Source organism: Giraffa tippelskirchi, chromosome 11 (assembly GCF_054371585.1).
Source record: "Giraffa tippelskirchi isolate mGirTip1 chromosome 11, T2T-mGirTip1v1.2.pri, whole genome shotgun sequence".
NCBI classification, from domain to species: Eukaryota; Metazoa; Chordata; class Mammalia; order Artiodactyla; family Giraffidae; genus Giraffa; species Giraffa tippelskirchi.
In genome coordinates this window covers 78,662,329-78,681,938 of record NC_137285.1, presented here as the reverse complement: position 1 = coordinate 78,681,938, position 19,610 = coordinate 78,662,329, and the positions used below count along the sequence as shown (strand labels likewise).

Below are 19,610 nucleotides of genomic sequence, written 5' to 3'. Positions count from 1 at the left end.
CAGCAACGGGCCATCCCAGGCCCTGGGCTCAGCAGCGCCCTCATTCTCAGGCCGGCGGCTCTGCCCTGAGGGGAGCAGGAACGTCACCAACTGCCGCAGGCGGACCTCAAGCCCCTCCCACTGCTGGAGCCTGACCTGCCCCGGCCCCACCCCTTCCCCTACCCCAGCAGGACGAGAGCTCGTCTTCCCCTGGTTTCCAACGGGAGGCCCGGCCCTGGGCCCCGATTGGGCACTGCCCCAGCCCGGAGCCAATCACAGTGGCCAGGGAGGTGGAACGCACCGATTGGCCAGGGCCAGGTCATGTGACCATACTCCCCAGGAAACTCAAATATTACCAAGGTTCCCTAAGAAACCAATGAACAAAATTATCCAGTAAAGGCAAACCGTACTTTTTAATGAGGCCAATGTCACAGAAAAAAAAAAAAATGCTCCACAGTAAACTGCTCAAGGAAGCTACTAAATAAACTTTCAGAAAAGTTTAGTAGGTTTTTTTTTTTTTAATAGGGTGACGGAGAGATATACCTTTCCCATCTATGTGAATTTAGGTTTAAACTAGATTTCCCTTGGCTGTTATATAAGACAAAAAAACCCACATCACCCTCTTTCACTCCCCCCCACCCCCAAAAAGTGTTTTAATCTATTGAATTTTTGTGTCCTCAGTTGTGTCTGATTCACGGCAACTCACGAACTCTACACAGCCAGGCTCTTCCGTCCATGGAATTCAGGGCAATTTTTTCTGTCCCAGTAAATGCCCACCCTGGGTGATCCAAAGGCAAGGGCTCAGAGGCTCCTGAGAGACTAACTAACTCCTTTCAGCTGAGCACAGAGCTGGCTCCTCACTGGGATGCCTGTGGCCTGGGGCTCCCAGAGGGGAGAGCAGCACTCGCCCCACCGTGTGGTCACTGCTGGAAGTGCAGGCTGCTCCTCACTCCCCCTTGACAGTGTCCCTGAGGGCAGAACAGTGTGAATCGAATCAAGGTGGAAATGCAAACTCCAATGCAACCAACCTTCCCACAAGGTCTCCAAAACCACTCAGGAACAGGGAATTGGAAACTGCAGGGGATGACATGAATGGAGATGGAGACTGGACACCTTACACCGAGTTCACTTCCAGTTATCCCTAGACAAACTTTCCATGAAAACTTGTCACAAATCTAGAAGAACAATGAGCAGAAACCGGACACGTGCTTTGAGTCTTCACACACAAAACTAAAAGGCAGTCCACAAAAAAAACCCCAGAGAATACAGTGGACTTTGCAAAATCAAAGATATCTACTGTGGGAAAGACCTCATGACAAAAGCAAAAGACAGGTCATACATCGCGAGACGAATGAGTGGAAACACAAAGCTTATCAAGGATGTGTCTCCAAACAGACAAAGAACGCCAACACAACAAGCCTGTGAAAACTAGGGAAAGGTCTGAAGGGACACCAGACGGAGGAAGACACACACAGAGTATCCCGGATGATGTCCAGCACTGAGGGCCTGAAGAAACAACAGTCTAGTTGCACCCCCTCAGGCCTGTGTGACCGTGGATGAGGCCTCTGTTTCCCGGTGGCTCTGAGACATGGACAGGGAGGAAGGGGAAGAGAAGTCACTTGCATTTCTAATACTCACAGCAAAGTCTTCCAATGAGAAGGGAATTATCACCCCCACTGCCAATGCCATTCACTGAAGTGATACCCACGAGTCCATCTACCCCAGAAGGGAAGGATGGACCTGTTCTCACAAAACGGCGAGAGATGGAAGGAGGAAGATCAAGCCCACACCAATCACTGGAAAGAGAAGCTGTGCTCAGGGCTTGAAAGAATTCCTATTGGGAAAATCATGTCACAGCCCCACATGGCAATCCACAGCTTCCATGCTATTCCTCCCAAAATGCCAATGCATTTTCGCACCGAACAAAGAATTGCAAAGGGGGTACGGAAACAGAAAGGAGCCTACATTGTCAATACAATCCGACGAAAAAGCCCCGATACGGACATCCAAGGTTGTGTGAAAGGAAATTAGACGACCAAACTAGGATCCTCAGGAGAGTATCGGAGAAGGCAATGGCGACCCACTCCAGTACTCTTGCCTGGAAAATGTCCTGGACGGAGGAGCCTGGTAGGCTGCAGGCCATGGGGTCATGCAGAGTCAGACACGACTGAAGTGACTTAGCCGCAGCAGCAGCAGCAGCAGGACAGTATGCTATTGGGAATACAACAACACACACAGATCCAGATCGATGGAATAAAGTTGAGGGTCCAGAAACAAACCCCAGCATCCATGGTCAACTCATCTCTGACACAGACGGGGAGAATATCCAAATGGGAACAGGAAAGCCTCTTCAATCAATGTCCATGGGAAAACCAGACAGCTACATCTGAAGAACGCTATTGGTTTTGATCTCATACCACCTCAATATCGGGGAAAAACCTCACCCTAAAGACTGATGTCATGAGATAGCTAGAAAGAAGCGTAGGTCAAAGGCTCCTTAACATCAGAGTCTCCTTGCCATTTGCTGGGCGGAGGTCGAAATGGGTCTCTTCAAGTAAGGGAAAGAGGTAAACGAAGTACACCACTGGGTTTCCATCCAATGGAACCTCTTCACAACAGAGAAGCTAAGCATTCACAAATGCAAAAGATAGGAAACGGAACACGAGAGACTCCTTGCAAGTGGTGTATCTGAGAAGGGGTTCATATGGAAAGAGACGAAGAATGCACAGCACTCAGATTCCAAGAAACACCACCACCACCCTTGACCCTTCCCCCATGACCAACTCTGACCTAAAGCCTTTCTCTCCCTCTAACCTATCCCTAAAACATAACCCTCATCTAATCATATACATGTGCATCCCTAGCATCCATCCATCCATCCACACACGAGAGAGAAAGAGGAAGACACAGACGGAATTGAGAAAGGAAAAGAGAGGGACACAGCCAGAGAGAGACACGGAACCAAAGAGAGGAAAGGAGTCGATGGTCCAGACTTTTCCTCAATCTGTCTCGAAGGTAGAAGCAATGACAGCGCCCTTCCACCCCAGAAGGGGGAAAAGGACGGAAGGTTTGGAGAGGAAAAGACAAGAACGCAGGGAGCCAGTAGAAGCTCAGCCACCCGCAGAAGCCGAGCTGGGACACTTCAACAGAATCTCAATGGAAACAGAGGACCAGAAAGTTGGCTACTCTTTTCTATAAGAGAGGGAGACCTTCGAGTCTTCCTTTCGGTCCTCCAACTTGGATGCGGGGTCTCAAAACAGTCAGGAGGGGGAGTGCCTTTTCCTGGGTACCACGGCGCATCCAGGCCTCGTTCTGCCCCATTCTGTGCTGTGCCAGCCCTGGATGGAATCTTTCTTTCTGAAGTCTCAGCGCACGAGCTCCACGTGATATCGGCCCCAGGTGGAAAGGCATGGAGCTGCTCGTAGGCCGACAGGCCTAGGAAGCAGATGAGAGAATGACCCCCACTCTGCAGATGGAGAGACTGGGGAAACCCTGAGGGGCATATGGTTGTCAAGGGCCACACCACATATGAGAAGAAGGAGCCTGGTCTGAGAGCAGCATGGTCCTCGGAGCTCAGGCCCTGGCTGAACCCAGGCCTCCCCAGGGCTGTGGGCTGGGCCGTGTGGGTGTCACTGTGCCTGCACATGGCCTAAGGGGGGTGATCGAGCAGTCAGAAACCCAGAGATTCCCTTGGGAAGTTTTGGGGAAGGGACCTCAGCACGAACCCCAGGAGATGATGTCACCTGCCGGCAACAGAACCCAACAGAACCCGCAATCCGGGCATCCAGGCCTCCAGAGCGGAGAGGAGCCCCCAGCCAGATCACTTGCTGCCAAGATGTTCTGCTGTTTGCCCCTGCCCAGAGGCCGGGGCCTCAGGAGAGCTCACAGGCAGTGTGCGTGGGCACCCTGTCGACGTTGGCTCAGGACACCCCCGAGAGGCCTCTGGCCCTTTGCCCGGAGAAACAGAAAGGTAACACGGGCAGCCCCAGGCCGGGCCAGGCCAACTCTCCCATGCCACCCGGAAACACCGGGTCCTTTGCCTGTGTGTGGGGATGCGGGTTTCTCGGGCTGTGTCCCCCTCAAGGAAGCCCAGGCGGATGTGGGGTCAGAAGCCTGTGGACAAGTTGTGTCCACACCCCAGGGGAGAGCAGGCTGGGCGGGATGGGGAGAGTGTGGGCAGCGCCGGCCCGCCAGGCTGACCTCACACCCTCAGATGGGTCTCTTTCCTCCCGGGTGGGGATCTGAGCAGACACACGTCTCTGACCCTTCTGGGAAGAGAAGTTCGAGCAGGCAGAAGCAGCGGCTCCACTGGCCAGGCCCAGCTCGGAAAACTCCCAGCATGGCTGGCTGACGGTCACTGTCGTTGCAGAGCTTCCCACGTGATGAGGCCGAGGACGGGGACACCCCATCCAGCTCTCAGAGGGAGGGGTCGGAGCACCACCCGCCCGCCCGTGAGGCCCAGTGCAGGCTCCAGGTCAGCGTGCCCACGGAGGCATCAGCCCCACCGGGGGAGACGCGGAGGTGGGGAAGGCCTGCTGCCGAGACACCGCCCAGGATACAGCCGGCGGCCCAGTCTGAGGCTGCCACGGAGCTCAGCACACCCGGCTCCGACCCAGAGTCCAGAGAACCCCGGCCTCTGAGGCACCAGGAGGACCTGGAGCCCAGCACGCCAGAGCACAGAGGTGAGGACGCTGGGGCTGGTGCACGGGAGTGTGTGGGGAGGGGTGCTGAGCTACACAGGGACGAGTCCCCGAAAGCTGCTGCTGGGCCTGCAGCAAGCGCTGGCCTCACACCCCCCGCCCCCCATCTTGCACACTTCAGTCCCAAAAGACATCTGACGCTGGGTATTCTTTGGGAACCTCTTGGAAGGTTTCTGTCCCGGGGTACGCACATGCCAAGGCTGGCCTGTGGGCAAACCTTGCTTCTCCCCCAACTCTAGCACTGGCCTCCAACTGGAACCAGGCTCCACTTCCCAGACCTGTCCCTAAAGAGGTGGTGGCTCCAGGTGCAGGACCCAGGGATCCACCGAGGGCAGATGGAGAACCGAGACTTGCCCTCGCAGAGACACCAGGCCAGCTGGGTACTGGCCAGCACACCGGGCAGATCGGATCTCCGTGCCTGCAGGACCCCCAGCCCCAGGCACTGATGTCCCACCCCCTCAGCGAGAACCTCCACCTCCACGTGCACCTCTACCTGCTCGGGCTTTGGCAAGAGAACCCGAGGCAGAGGAGGAGTCACCGCCTCGGCAGGGAGAGCCTGCCCTGGCTCCCGCGCAACACCCAGATGCCCACGATCACTCACCCAGCCCTGCAGGGAGAAAGAGCCCCCGCTCTGGACAGAGACCCAGAGCCCTTGCCGGAAACACCACGTCCAGGGGAGCGGTCGGCTCTGCAGCCTCCATCCCTGTCTGCTCACCGTGGATGCCGGCAACTCGGTCTGCCCCCAGGGGACATGGAGTTCCTTTCCCCTGAACTGCTTTGCATTTGGTTTGTTTCCACCTTTCTGGTGATGTTTTATTTTTTGTATGGTTTCCTGTATTTTTGTTGGTTAAGTTGGGATTAGTAAACTTTTTCATCATTGTTGCAATCTGGGATCACTGTTGTGTAACTCTGGTGATACTGTGTTACCATCACCACTTTGTAGTTTCAGACCCGTTCGATCTTTATGCCCCACCCCCCAACAAAGCCTGGATTCAAGGCAAGCACGCCCTGTTCATCCCTCCCCCCGATCCTGAACACAATTTCATCTTTTCTTTCTGCATTCCTTCCTATATTCTTGGTGTCCCCAATCAATGACTCTCAGTGAAATGACTGAAGGAGTGTTTTTCGGACTCTCCACCTACTGTAAGACTCCATTGGAGAGTTCTCATTTTTATGTCATTTGAACTAGCCTTTGATAGCTGAAAGGACGGTGTACGTCCTTTCAAGATACCATGTGCCAAACGAAGCCCTTTTGGCAACTGCCATCATTATCTCCAGGCAGGCATTGCTGTTTGAAGGGTGACATCTCAGCCAGAAGGCAGAGGCTGAGCTCCTCTTGTTGCACCAGCTCCCAAAAGAAGCCAAGAAAGGGAGCTGGAACAACAAACCACCCCCATGCCCAGGAAAGCGTTCTTCATGACAGAAGGCTAGAAAATGACCCAACATCCTTGTGGCCCAGAACCACTCTAGAAAATCACTGTTCCATAAAAAAGAGAAACACATGGGAAGTTCCAAGGAGAGGCAATGCCCATGGCCAGTGTACTTGAGAGACGGCCTGACCGCTCCGGGGAAGACACGCACCGACGGAACCCCTTGGGAAACAGCAGTGATAGTCCTCACCGTCGTAAGGGTTTCCTCTGGGGACAACCTGCCCTGGGCACCACACGAGGGAGCAGACCGGCTTCTCTTCCTCTGCCCCCACACCGTTCACTCATGAAGGCAGCTCAGGTGTTCTCATGCCCTGCCTGCCTGCCTGCCTGGCTCATCCGTGAGCTGTGACCACCTCCAGGGTAGGACTCCACCTTTTCCTCTCTGTGTACCGTGAATCTGCACACAGTGGGCTTTCAGAACCTTAGGAGACTTGAGCCATTCCCGCTCGAGCCAGAACCCTCCCCAGGAAGGAAAACAGCTGTGGAGTCATTTTGGCCCCAGCACTGGTTCCGAAAGCCTGGCGGCTCCTACAGCCTCTACGGTGTGAAGAGGGAGGTCCCTTTTGACAGAGCTTTCCGGCTCTCAGATCTAAGCTGTTGTTTCACTGTCAGCTGTGTCTTCCGTTGCAGCCAGGTGGGCCACGCTGCTCCAAAGGAGCTCACAAGCTGAGTTTCAAGGGAGGACAGGGATGGCTACAACGTGCTGCAAACTGAGTGAGGGTCCCCACAATCCTCAGCAAAGGTCTGTGGTGTGCAAGTGGGGAGTAGAGGGCCCCCAAGTTCCAAAGGAAGGGAGGTAGTCGGGAGCTAAAGCCCTTGGCTGCTGTGGTAGCAGCTGCAGATGGCAGCTCGTCCACAGTGCACTTCGAATGAGGTCATATGAGCGGGACTCTGGAAATGGCTCCGAAATCAAGAGAAAGGGGTCAGGGTATGTGGGAATCCGGCGGGGGTGGGGGGTGGATGAAGGAAGGTGTCCCTCCTCTCTCCAGTGCAATTTGGTTTGGTGAGTCTCAAAGCTACCAGATGGCACTTCCCAAGTCAGGCCCCCGCAGGAATCAGGGTGGGCTGCCTGCCTCGGCCCCTGCCACAGGGACAAGCCACACCAGTGGCCTCCCTGAGCTCCAATGGCCGGATCTGGGGGGTCCTGTCTGGGTGCACACCTCCTTGCTGTGGCCAAGTTCCCCCCTTCTCTGAGCACCAGCTTCATCCTCTCGAATGAGGACATCGATTGCTACCTTGGCACGTTACTCTCTTCATCCTCTGAAGGCTCATTAGGCTTATCCTACAATTACTAGCTGGCCCGAAGAGATATCTCCTGAATCCAGATTAACCTGGAGTCTCCCAGGCTCATCTGGCATGTCTTCCCTGAAGTCTGCCAAAACCCACACCCTTGCATTTCCAGGGACTCCCCTTAGCCAGCTGGGCAGAAAACCCAGCATGCTTCAAACAAGCTGAGAGAAAAGTGGGAGAGGACTCACGGGCAGACGGCTTCCCTCAGGTCTCGGGTGGAGCTCTGGGACCACAGCAGCAACGGGCCATCCCAGGCCCTGGGCTCAGCAGCGCCCTCATTCTCAGGCCGGCGGCTCTGCCCTGAGGGGAGCAGGAACGTCACCAACTGCCGCAGGCGGACCTCAAGCCCCTCCCACTGCTGGAGCCTGACCTGCCCCGGCCCCACCCCTTCCCCTACCCCAGCAGGACGAGAGCTCGTCTTCCCCTGGTTTCCAACGGGAGGCCCGGACCTGGGCCCCGATTGGGCACTGCCCCAGCCCGGAGCCAATCACAGTGGCCAGGGAGGTGGAACGCACCGATTGGCCAGGGCCAGGTCATGTGACCATACTCCCCAGGAAACTCAAATATTACCAAGGTTCCCTAAGAAACCAATGAACAAAATTATCCAGTAAAGGCAAACCGTACTTTTTAATGAGGCCAATGTCACAGAAAAAAAAAAAAAATGCTCCACAGTAAACTGCTCAAGGAAGCTACTAAATAAACTTTCAGAAAAGTTTAGTAGGTTTTTTTTTTTTAAATAGGGTGACGGAGAGATATACCTTTCCCATCTATGTGAATTTAGGTTTAAACTAGATTTCCCTTGGCTGTTATATAAGACAAAAAAACCCACATCACCCTCTTTCACTCCCCCCCACCCCCAAAAAGTGTTTTAATCTATTGAATTTTTGTGTCCTCAGTTGTGTCTGATTCACGGCAACTCACGAACTCTACACAGCCAGGCTCTTCCGTCCATGGAATTCAGGGCAATTTTTTCTGTCCCAGTAAATGCCCACCCTGGGTGATCCAAAGGCAAGGGCTCAGAGGCTCCTGAGAGACTAACTAACTCCTTTCAGCTGAGCACAGAGCTGGCTCCTCACTGGGATGCCTGTGGCCTGGGGCTCCCAGAGGGGAGAGCAGCACTCGCCCCACCGTGTGGTCACTGCTGGAAGTGCAGGCTGCTCCTCACTCCCCCTTGACAGTGTCCCTGAGGGCAGAACAGTGTGAATCGAATCAAGGTGGAAATGCAAACTCCAATGCAACCAACCTTCCCACAAGGTCTCCAAAACCACTCAGGAACAGGGAATTGGAAACTGCAGGGGATGACATGAATGGAGATGGAGACTTGACACCTTACACCGAGTTCACTTCCAGTTATCCCTAGACAAACTTTCCATGAAAACTTGTCACAAATCTAGAAGAACAATGAGCAGAAACCGGACACGTGCTTTGAGTCTTCACACACAAAACTAAAAGGCAGTCCACAAAAAAAAAAACCCAGAGAATACAGTGGACTTTGCAAAATCAAAGATATCTACTGTGGGAAAGACCTCATGACAAAAGCAAAAGACAGGTCATACATCGCGAGACGAATGAGTGGAAACACAAAGCTTATCAAGGATGTGTCTCCAAACAGACAAAGAACGCCAACACAACAAGCCTGTGAAAACTAGGGAAAGGTCTGAAGGGACACCAGACGGAGGAAGACACACACAGAGTATCCCGGATGATGTCCAGCACTGAGGGCCTGAAGAAACAACAGTCTAGTTGCACCCCCTCAGGCCTGTGTGACCGTGGATGAGGCCTCTGTTTCCCGGTGGCTCTGAGACATGGACAGGGAGGAAGGGGAAGAGAAGTCACTTGCATTTCTAATACTCACAGCAAAGTCTTCCAATGAGAAGGGAATTATCACCCCCACTGCCAATGCCATTCACTGAAGTGATACCCACGAGTCCATCTACCCCAGAAGGGAAGGATGGACCTGTTCTCACAAAACGGCGAGAGATGGAAGGAGGAAGATCAAGCCCACACCAATCACTGGAAAGAGAAGCTGTGCTCAGGGCTTGAAAGAATTCCTATTGGGAAAATCATGTCACAGCCCCACATGGCAATCCACAGCTTCCATGCTATTCCTCCCAAAATGCCAATGCATTTTCGCACCGAACAAAGAATTGCAAAGGGGGTACGGAAACAGAAAGGAGCCTACATTGTCAATACAATCCGACGAAAAAGCCCCGATACGGACATCCAAGGTTGTGTGAAAGGAAATTAGACGACCAAACTAGGATCCTCAGGAGAGTATCGGAGAAGGCAATGGCGACCCACTCCAGTACTCTTGCCTGGAAAATGTCCTGGACGGAGGAGCCTGGTAGGCTGCAGGCCATGGGGTCATGCAGAGTCAGACACGACTGAAGTGACTTAGCCGCAGCAGCAGCAGCAGCAGGACAGTATGCTATTGGGAATACAACAACACACACAGATCCAGATCGATGGAATAAAGTTGAGGGTCCAGAAACAAACCCCAGCATCCATGGTCAACTCATCTCTGACACAGACGGGGAGAATATCCAAATGGGAACAGGAAAGCCTCTTCAATCAATGTCCATGGGAAAACCAGACAGCTACATCTGAAGAACGCTATTGGTTTTGATCTCATACCACCTCAATATCGGGGAAAAACCTCACCCTAAAGACTGATGTCATGAGATAGCTAGAAAGAAGCGTAGGTCAAAGGCTCCTTAACATCAGAGTCTCCTTGCCATTTGCTGGGCGGAGGTCGAAATGGGTCTCTTCAAGTAAGGGAAAGAGGTAAACGAAGTACACCACTGGGTTTCCATCCAATGGAACCTCTTCACAACAGAGAAGCTAAGCATTCACAAATGCAAAAGATAGGAAACGGAACACGAGAGACTCCTTGCAAGTGGTGTATCTGAGAAGGGGTTCATATGGAAAGAGACGAAGAATGCACAGCACTCAGATTCCAAGAAACACCACCACCACCCTTGACCCTTCCCCCATGACCAACTCTGACCTAAAGCCTTTCTCTCCCTCTAACCTATCCCTAAAACATAACCCTCATCTAATCATATACATGTGCATCCCTAGCATCCATCCATCCATCCACACACGAGAGAGAAAGAGGAAGACACAGACGGAATTGAGAAAGGAAAAGAGAGGGACACAGCCAGAGAGAGACACGGAACCAAAGAGAGGAAAGGAGTCGATGGTCCAGACTTTTCCTCAATCTGTCTCGAAGGTAGAAGCAATGACAGCGCCCTTCCACCCCAGAAGGGGGAAAAGGACGGAAGGTTTGGAGAGGAAAAGACAAGAACGCAGGGAGCCAGTAGAAGCTCAGCCACCCGCAGAAGCCGAGCTGGGACACTTCAACAGAATCTCAATGGAAACAGAGGACCAGAAAGTTGGCTACTCTTTTCTATAAGAGAGGGAGACCTTCGAGTCTTCCTTTCGGTCCTCCAACTTGGATGCGGGGTCTCAAAACAGTCAGGAGGGGGAGTGCCTTTTCCTGGGTACCACGGCGCATCCAGGCCTCGTTCTGCCCCATTCTGTGCTGTGCCAGCCCTGGATGGAATCTTTCTTTCTGAAGTCTCAGCGCACGAGCTCCACGTGATATCGGCCCCAGGTGGAAAGGCATGGAGCTGCTCGTAGGCCGACAGGCCTAGGAAGCAGATGGGAGAATGACCCCCACTCTGCAGATGGAGAGACTGGGGAAACCCTGAGGGGCATATGGTTGTCAAGGGCCACACCACTTATGAGAAGAAGGAGCCTGGTCTGAGAGCAGCATGGTCCTCGGAGCTCAGGCCCTGGCTGAACCCAGGCCTCCCCAGGGCTGTGGGCTGGGCCGTGTGGGTGTCACTGTGCCTGCACATGGCCTAAGGGGGGTGATCGAGCAGTCAGAAACCCAGAGATTCCCTTGGGAAGTTTTGGGGAAGGGACCTCAGCACGAACCCCAGGAGATGATGTCACCTGCCGGCAACAGAACCCAACAGAACCCGCAATCCGGGTATCCAGGCCTCCAGAGCGGAGAGGAGCCCCCAGCCAGATCACTTGCTGCCAAGATGTTCTGCTGTTTGCCCCTGCCCAGAGGCCGGGGCCTCAGGAGAGCTCACAGGCAGTGTGCGTGGGCACCCTGTCGACGTTGGCTCAGGACACCCCCGAGAGGCCTCTGGCCCTTTGCCCGGAGAAACAGAAAGGTAACACGGGGAGCCCCAGGCCGGGCCAGGCCACCTCTCCCATGCCACCCGGAAACACCGGGTCCTTTGCCTGTGTGTGGGGATGCGGGTTTCTCGGGCTGTGTCCCCCTCAAGGAAGCCCAGGCGGATGTGGGGTCAGAAGCCTGTGGACAAGTTGTGTCCACACCCCAGGGGAGAGCAGGCTGGGCGGGATGGGGAGAGTGTGGGCAGCGCCGGCCCGCCAGGCTGACCTCACACCCTCAGATGGGTCTCTTTCCTCCCGGGTGGGGATCTGAGCAGACACACGTCTCTGACCCTTCTGGGAAGAGAAGTTTGAGCAGGCAGAAGCAGCGGCTCCACTGGCCAGGCCCAGCTCGGAAAACTCCCAGCATGGCTGGCTGACGGTCACTGTCGTTGCAGAGCTTCCCACGTGACGAGGCCGAGGACGGGGACACCCCATCCAGCTCCCAGAGGGAGGGGTCGGAGCACCACCCGCCCGCCCGTGAGGCCCAGTGCAGGCTCCAGGTCAGCGTGCCCACGGAGGCATCAGCCCCACCGGGGGAGACGCGGAGGTGGGGAAGGCCTGCTGCCGAGACACCGCCCAGGATACAGCCGGCGGCCCAGTCTGAGGCTGCCACGGAGCTCAGCACACCCGGCTCCGACCCAGAGTCCAGAGAACCCCGGCCTCTGAGGCACCAGGAGGACCTGGAGCCCAGCACGCCAGAGCACAGAGGTGAGGACGCTGGGGCTGGTGCACGGGAGTGTGTGGGGAGGGGTGCTGAGCTACACAGGGACGAGTCCCCGAAAGCTGCTGCTGGGCCTGCAGCAAGCGCTGGCCTCACACCCCCCGCCCCCCATCTTGCACACTTCAGTCCCAAAAGACATCTGACGCTGGGTATTCTTTGGGAACCTCTTGGAAGGTTTCTGTCCCGGGGTACGCACATGCCAAGGCTGGCCTGTGGGCAAACTTTGCTTCTCCCCCAACTCTAGCACTGGCCTCCAACTGGAACCAGGCTCCACTTCCCAGACCTGTCCCTAAAGAGGTGGTGGCTCCAGGTGCAGGACCCAGGGATCCACCGAGGGCAGATGGAGAACCGAGACTTGCCCTCGCAGAGACACCAGGCCAGCAGGGTACTGGCCAGCACACCGGGCAGATCGGATCTCCGTGCCTGCAGGACCCCCAGCCCCAGGCACTGATGTCCCACCCCCTCAGCGAGAACCTCCACCTCCACGTGCACCTCTACCTGCTCGGGCTTTGGCAAGAGAACCCGAGGCAGAGGAGGAGTCACCGCCTCGGCAGGGAGAGCCTGCCCTGGCTCCCGCGCAACACCCAGATGCCCACGATCACTCACCCAGCCCTGCAGGGAGAAAGAGCCCCCGCTCTGGACAGAGACCCAGAGCCCTTGCCGGAAACACCACGTCCAGGGGAGCGGTCGGCTCTGCAGCCTCCATCCCTGTCTGCTCACCGTGGATGCCGGCAACTCGGTCTGCCCCCAGGGGACATGGAGTTCCTTTCCCCTGAACTGCTTTGCATTTGGTTTGTTTCCACCTTTCTGGTGATGTTTTATTTTTTGTATGGTTTCCTGTATTTTTGTTGGTTAAGTTGGGATTAGTAAACTTTTTCATCATTGTTGCAATCTGGGATCACTGTTGTGTAACTCTGGTGATACTGTGTTACCATCACCACTTTGTAGTTTCAGACCCGTTCGATCTTTATGCCCCACCCCCCAACAAAGCCTGGATTCAAGGCAAGCAAGCACGCCCTGTTCATCCCTCCCCCCGATCCTGAACACAATTTCATCTTTTCTTTCTGCATTCCTTCCTATATTCTTGGTGTCCCCAATCAATGACTCTCAGTGAAATGACTGAAGGAGTGTTTTTCGGACTCTCCACCTACTGTAAGACTCCATTGGAGAGTTCTCATTTTTATGTCATTTGAACTAGCCTTTGATAGCTGAAAGGACGGTGTACGTCCTTTCAAGATACCATGTGCCAAACGAAGCCCTTTTGGCAACTGCCATCATTATCTCCAGGCAGGCATTGCTGTTTGAAGGGTGACATCTCAGCCAGAAGGCAGAGGCTGAGCTCCTCTTGTTGCACCAGCTCCCAAAAGAAGCCAAGAAAGGGAGCTGGAACAACAAACCACCCCCATGCCCAGGAAAGCGTTCTTCATGACAGAAGGCTAGAAAATGACCCAACATCCTTGTGGCCCAGAACCACTCTAGAAAATCACTGTTCCATAAAAAAGAGAAACACATGGGAAGTTCCAAGGAGAGGCAATGCCCATGGCCAGTGTACTTGAGAGACGGCCTGACCGCTCCGGGGAAGACACGCACCGACGGAACCCCTTGGGAAACAGCAGTGATAGTCCTCACCGTCGTAAGGGTTTCCTCTGGGGACAACCTGCCCTGGGCACCACACGAGGGAGCAGACCGGCTTCTCTTCCTCTGCCCCCACACCATTCACTCATGAAGGCAGCTCAGGTGTTCTCATGCCCTGCCTGCCTGCCTGCCTGGCTCATCCGTGAGCTGTGACCACCTCCAGGGTAGGACTCCACCTTTTCCTCTCTGTGTACCGTGAATCTGCACACAGTGGGCTTTCAGAACCTTAGGAGACTTGAGCCATTCCCGCTCGAGCCAGAACCCTCCCCAGGAAGGAAAACAGCTGTGGAGTCATTTTGGCCCCAGCACTGGTTCCGAAAGCCTGGCGGCTCCTACAGCCTCTACGGTGTGAAGAGGGAGGTCCCTTTTGACAGAGCTTTCCGGCTCTCAGATCTAAGCTGTTGTTTCACTGTCAGCTGTGTCTTCCGTTGCAGCCAGGTGGGCCACGCTGCTCCAAAGGAGCTCACAAGCTGAGTTTCAAGGGAGGACAGGGATGGCTACAACGTGCTGCAAACTGAGTGAGGGTCCCCACAATCCTCAGCAAAGGTCTGTGGTGTGCAAGTGGGGAGTAGAGGGCCCCCAAGTTCCAAAGGAAGGGAGGTAGTCGGGAGCTAAAGCCCTTGGCTGCTGTGGTAGCAGCTGCAGATGGCAGCTCGTCCACAGTGCACTTCGAATGAGGTCATATGAGCGGGACTCTGGAAATGGCTCCGAAATCAAGAGAAAGGGGTCAGGGTATGTGGGAATCCGGCGGGGGTGGGGGGTGGATGAAGGAAGGTGTCCCTCCTCTCTCCAGTGCAATTTGGTTTGGTGAGTCTCAAAGCTACCAGATGGCACTTCCCAAGTCAGGCCCCCGCAGGAATCAGGGTGGGCTGCCTGCCTCGGCCCCTGCCACAGGGACAAGCCACACCAGTGGCCTCCCTGAGCTCCAATGGCCGGATCTGGGGGGTCCTGTCTGGGTGCACACCTCCTTGCTGTGGCCAAGTTCCCCCCTTCTCTGAGCACCAGCTTCATCCTCTCGAATGAGGACATCGATTGCTACCTTGGCACGTTACTCTCTTCATCCTCTGAAGGCTCATTAGGCTTATCCTACAATTACTAGCTGGCCCGAAGAGATATCTCCTGAATCCAGATTAACCTGGAGTCTCCCAGCCTCATCTGGCATGTCTTCCCTGAAGTCTGCCAAAACCCACACCCTTGCATTTCCAGGGACTCCCCTTAGCCAGCTGGGCAGAAAACCCAGCATGCTTCAAACAAGCTGACAGAAAAGTGGGAGAGGACTCACGGGCAGACGGCTTCCCTCAGGTCTCGGGTGGAGCTCTGGGACCACAGCAGCAACGGGCCATCCCAGGCCCTGGGCTCAGCAGCGCCCTCATTCTCAGGCCGGCGGCTCTGCCCTGAGGGGAGCAGGAACGTCACCAACTGCCGCAGGCGGACCTCAAGCCCCTCCCACTGCTGGAGCCTGACCTGCCCCGGCCCCACCCCTTCCCCTACCCCAGCAGGACGAGAGCTCGTCTTCCCCTGGTTTCCAACGGGAGGCCCGGCCCTGGGCCCCGATTGGGCACTGCCCCAGCCCGGAGCCAATCACAGTGGCCAGGGAGGTGGAACGCACCGATTGGCCAGGGCCAGGTCATGTGACCATACTCCCCAGGAAACTCAAATATTACCAAGGTTCCCTAAGAAACCAATGAACAAAATTATCCAGTAAAGGCAAACCGTACTTTTTAATGAGGCCAATGTCACAGAAAAAAAAAAAAAATGCTCCACAGTAAACTGCTCAAGGAAGCTACTAAATAAACTTTCAGAAAAGTTTAGTAGGTTTTTTTTTTTTAAATAGGGTGACGGAGAGATATACCTTTCCCATCTATGTGAATTTAGGTTTAAACTAGATTTCCCTTGGCTGTTATATAAGACAAAAAAACCCACATCACCCTCTTTCACTCCCCCCCACCCCCAAAAAGTGTTTTAATCTATTGAATTTTTGTGTCCTCAGTTGTGTCTGATTCACGGCAACTCACGAACTCTACACAGCCAGGCTCTTCCGTCCATGGAATTCAGGGCAATTTTTTCTGTCCCAGTAAATGCCCACCCTGGGTGATCCAAAGGCAAGGGCTCAGAGGCTCCTGAGAGACTAACTAACTCCTTTCAGCTGAGCACAGAGCTGGCTCCTCACTGGGATGCCTGTGGCCTGGGGCTCCCAGAGGGGAGAGCAGCACTCGCCCCACCGTGTGGTCACTGCTGGAAGTGCAGGCTGCTCCTCACTCCCCCTTGACAGTGTCCCTGAGGGCAGAACAGTGTGAATCGAATCAAGGTGGAAATGCAAACTCCAATGCAACCAACCTTCCCACAAGGTCTCCAAAACCACTCAGGAACAGGGAATTGGAAACTGCAGGGGATGACATGAATGGAGATGGAGACTGGACACCTTACACCGAGTTCACTTCCAGTTATCCCTAGACAAACTTTCCATGAAAACTTGTCACAAATCTAGAAGAACAATGAGCAGAAACCGGACACGTGCTTTGAGTCTTCACACACAAAACTAAAAGGCAGTCCACAAAAAAAACCCAGAGAATACAGTGGACTTTGCAAAATCAAAGATATCTACTGTGGGAAAGACCTCATGACAAAAGCAAAAGACAGGTCATACATCGCGAGACGAATGAGTGGAAACACAAAGCTTATCAAGGATGTGTCTCCAAACAGACAAAGAACGCCAACACAACAAGCCTGTGAAAACTAGGGAAAGGTCTGAAGGGACACCAGACGGAGGAAGACACACACAGAGTATCCCGGATGATGTCCAGCACTGAGGGCCTGAAGAAACAACAGTCTAGTTGCACCCCCTCAGGCCTGTGTGACCGTGGATGAGGCCTCTGTTTCCCGGTGGCTCTGAGACATGGACAGGGAGGAAGGGGAAGAGAAGTCACTTGCATTTCTAATACTCACAGCAAAGTCTTCCAATGAGAAGGGAATTATCACCCCCACTGACAATGCCATTCACTGAAGTGATACCCACGAGTCCATCTACCCCAGAAGGGAAGGATGGACCTGTTCTCACAAAACGGCGAGAGATGGAAGGAGGAAGATCAAGCCCACACCAATCACTGGAAAGAGAAGCTGTGCTCAGGGCTTGAAAGAATTCCTATTGGGAAAATCATGTCACAGCCCCACATGGCAATCCACAGCTTCCATGCTATTCCTCCCAAAATGCCAATGCATTTTCGCACCGAACAAAGAATTGCAAAGGGGGTACGGAAACAGAAAGGAGCCTACATTGTCAATACAATCCGACGAAAAAGCCCCGATACGGACATCCAAGGTTGTGTGAAAGGAAATTAGACGACCAAACTAGGATCCTCAGGAGAGTATCGGAGAAGGCAATGGCGACCCACTCCAGTACTCTTGCCTGGAAAATGTCCTGGACGGAGGAGCCTGGTAGGCTGCAGGCCATGGGGTCATGCAGAGTCAGACACGACTGAAGTGACTTAGCCGCAGCAGCAGCAGCAGCAGGACAGTATGCTATTGGGAATACAACAACACACACAGATCCAGATCGATGGAATAAAGTTGAGGGTCCAGAAACAAACCCCAGCATCCATGGTCAACTCATCTCTGACACAGACGGGGAGAATATCCAAATGGGAACAGGAAAGCCTCTTCAATCAATGTCCATGGGAAAACCAGACAGCTACATCTGAAGAACGCTATTGGTTTTGATCTCATACCACCTCAATATCGGGGAAAAACCTCACCCTAAAGACTGATGTCATGAGATAGCTAGAAAGAAGCGTAGGTCAAAGGCTCCTTAACATCAGAGTCTCCTTGCCATTTGCTGGGCGGAGGTCGAAATGGGTCTCTTCAAGTAAGGGAAAGAGGTAAACGAAGTACACCACTGGGTTTCCATCCAATGGAACCTCTTCACAACAGAGAAGCTAAGCATTCACAAATGCAAAAGATAGGAAACGGAACACGAGAGACTCCTTGCAAGTGGTGTATCTGAGAAGGGGTTCATATGGAAAGAGACGAAGAATGCACAGCACTCAGATTCCAAGAAACACCACCACCACCCTTGACCCTTCCCCCATGACCAACTCTGACCTAAAGCCTTTCTCTCCCTCTAACCTATCCCTAAAACATAACCCTCATCTAATCATATACATGTGCATCCCTAGCATCCATCCATCCATCCACACACGAGAGAGAAAGAGGAAGACACAGACGGAATTGAGAAAGGAAAAGAGAGGGACACAGCCAGAGAGAGACACGGAACCAAAGAGAGGAAAGGAGTCGATGGTCCAGACTTTTCCTCAATCTGTCTCGAAGGTAGAAGCAATGACAGCGCCCTTCCACCCCAGAAGGGGGAAAAGGACGGAAGGTTTGGAGAGGAAAAGACAAGAACGCAGGGAGCCAGTAGAAGCTCAGCCACCCGCAGAAGCCGAGCTGGGACACTTCAACAGAATCTCAATGGAAACAGAGGACCAGAAAGTTGGCTACTCTTTTCTATAAGAGAGGGAGACCTTCGAGTCTTCCTTTCGGTCCTCCAACTTGGATGCGGGGTCTCAAAACAGTCAGGAGGGGGAGTGCCTTTTCCTGGGTACCACGGCGCATCCAGGCCTCGTTCTGCCCCATTCTGTGCTGTGCCAGCCCTGGATGGAATCTTTCTTTCTGAAGTCTCAGCGCACGAGCTCCACGTGATATCGGCCCCAGGTGGAAAGGCATGGAGCTGCTCGTAGGCCGACAGGCCTAGGAAGCAGATGGGAGAATGACCCCCACTCTACAGATGGAGAGACTGGGGAAACCCTGAGGGGCATATGGTTGTCAAGGGCCACACCACATATGAGAAGAAGGAGCCTGGTCTGAGAGCAGCATGGTCCTCGGAGCTCAGGCCCTGGCTGAACCCAGGCCTCCCCAGGGCTGTGGGCTGGGCCGTGTGGGTGTCACTGTGCCTGCACATGGCCTAAGGGGGGTGATCGAGCAGTCAGAAACCCAGAGATTCCCTTGGGAAGTTTTGGGGAAGGGACCTCAGCACGAACCCCAGGAGATGATGTCACCTGCCGGCAACAGAACCCAACAGAACCCGCAATCCGGGCATCCAGGCCTCCAGAGCGGAGAGGAGCCCCCAGCCAGATCACTTGCTGCCAAGATGTTCTGCTGTTTGCCCCTGCCCAGAGGCCGGGGCCTCAGGAGAGCTCACAGGCAGTGTGCGTGGGCACCCTGTCGACGTTGGCTCAGGACACCCCCGAGAGGCCTCTGGCCCTTTGCCTGGAGAAACAGAAAGGTAACACGGGCAGCCCCAGGCCGGGCCAGGCCAACTCTCCCATGCCACCCGGAAACACCGGGTCCTTTGCCTGTGTGTGGGGATGCGGGTTTCTCGGGCTGTGTCCCCCTCAAGGAAGCCCAGGCGGATGTGGGGTCAGAAGCCTGTGGACAAGTTGTGTCCACACCCCAGGGGAGAGCAGGCTGGGCGGGATGGGGAGAGTGTGGGCAGCGCCGGCCCGCCAGGCTGACCTCACACCCTCAGATGGGTCTCTTTCCTCCCGGGTGGGGATCTGAGCAGACACACGTCTCTGACCCTTCTGGGAAGAGAAGTTCGAGCAGGCAGAAGCAGCGGCTCCACTGGCCAGGCCCAGCTCGGAAAACTCCCAGCATGGCTGGCTGACGGTC

The 19,610-nt window shown here is 54.4% G+C and overlaps 1 protein-coding gene across 1 annotated transcript; it reads left to right on the top strand.

Annotated features, from left to right (window-relative positions):
• Positions 1–6,639: 6,639 nt before the first annotated feature.
• On the top strand, positions 6,640–15,121 carry LOC145527705 (uncharacterized). The gene is made up of 3 exons (XM_081545765.1): positions 6,640–11,586; positions 11,986–12,298; positions 12,556–15,121. The coding sequence occupies exons 1-3, from the start codon at positions 11,176–11,178 to the stop codon at positions 13,176–13,178; spliced, it is 1,347 nt and encodes a 448-aa protein (XP_081401891.1). The 5' UTR covers positions 6,640–11,175; the 3' UTR covers positions 13,179–15,121.
• The last annotated feature ends 4,489 nt before the right edge of the window (positions 15,122–19,610 follow it).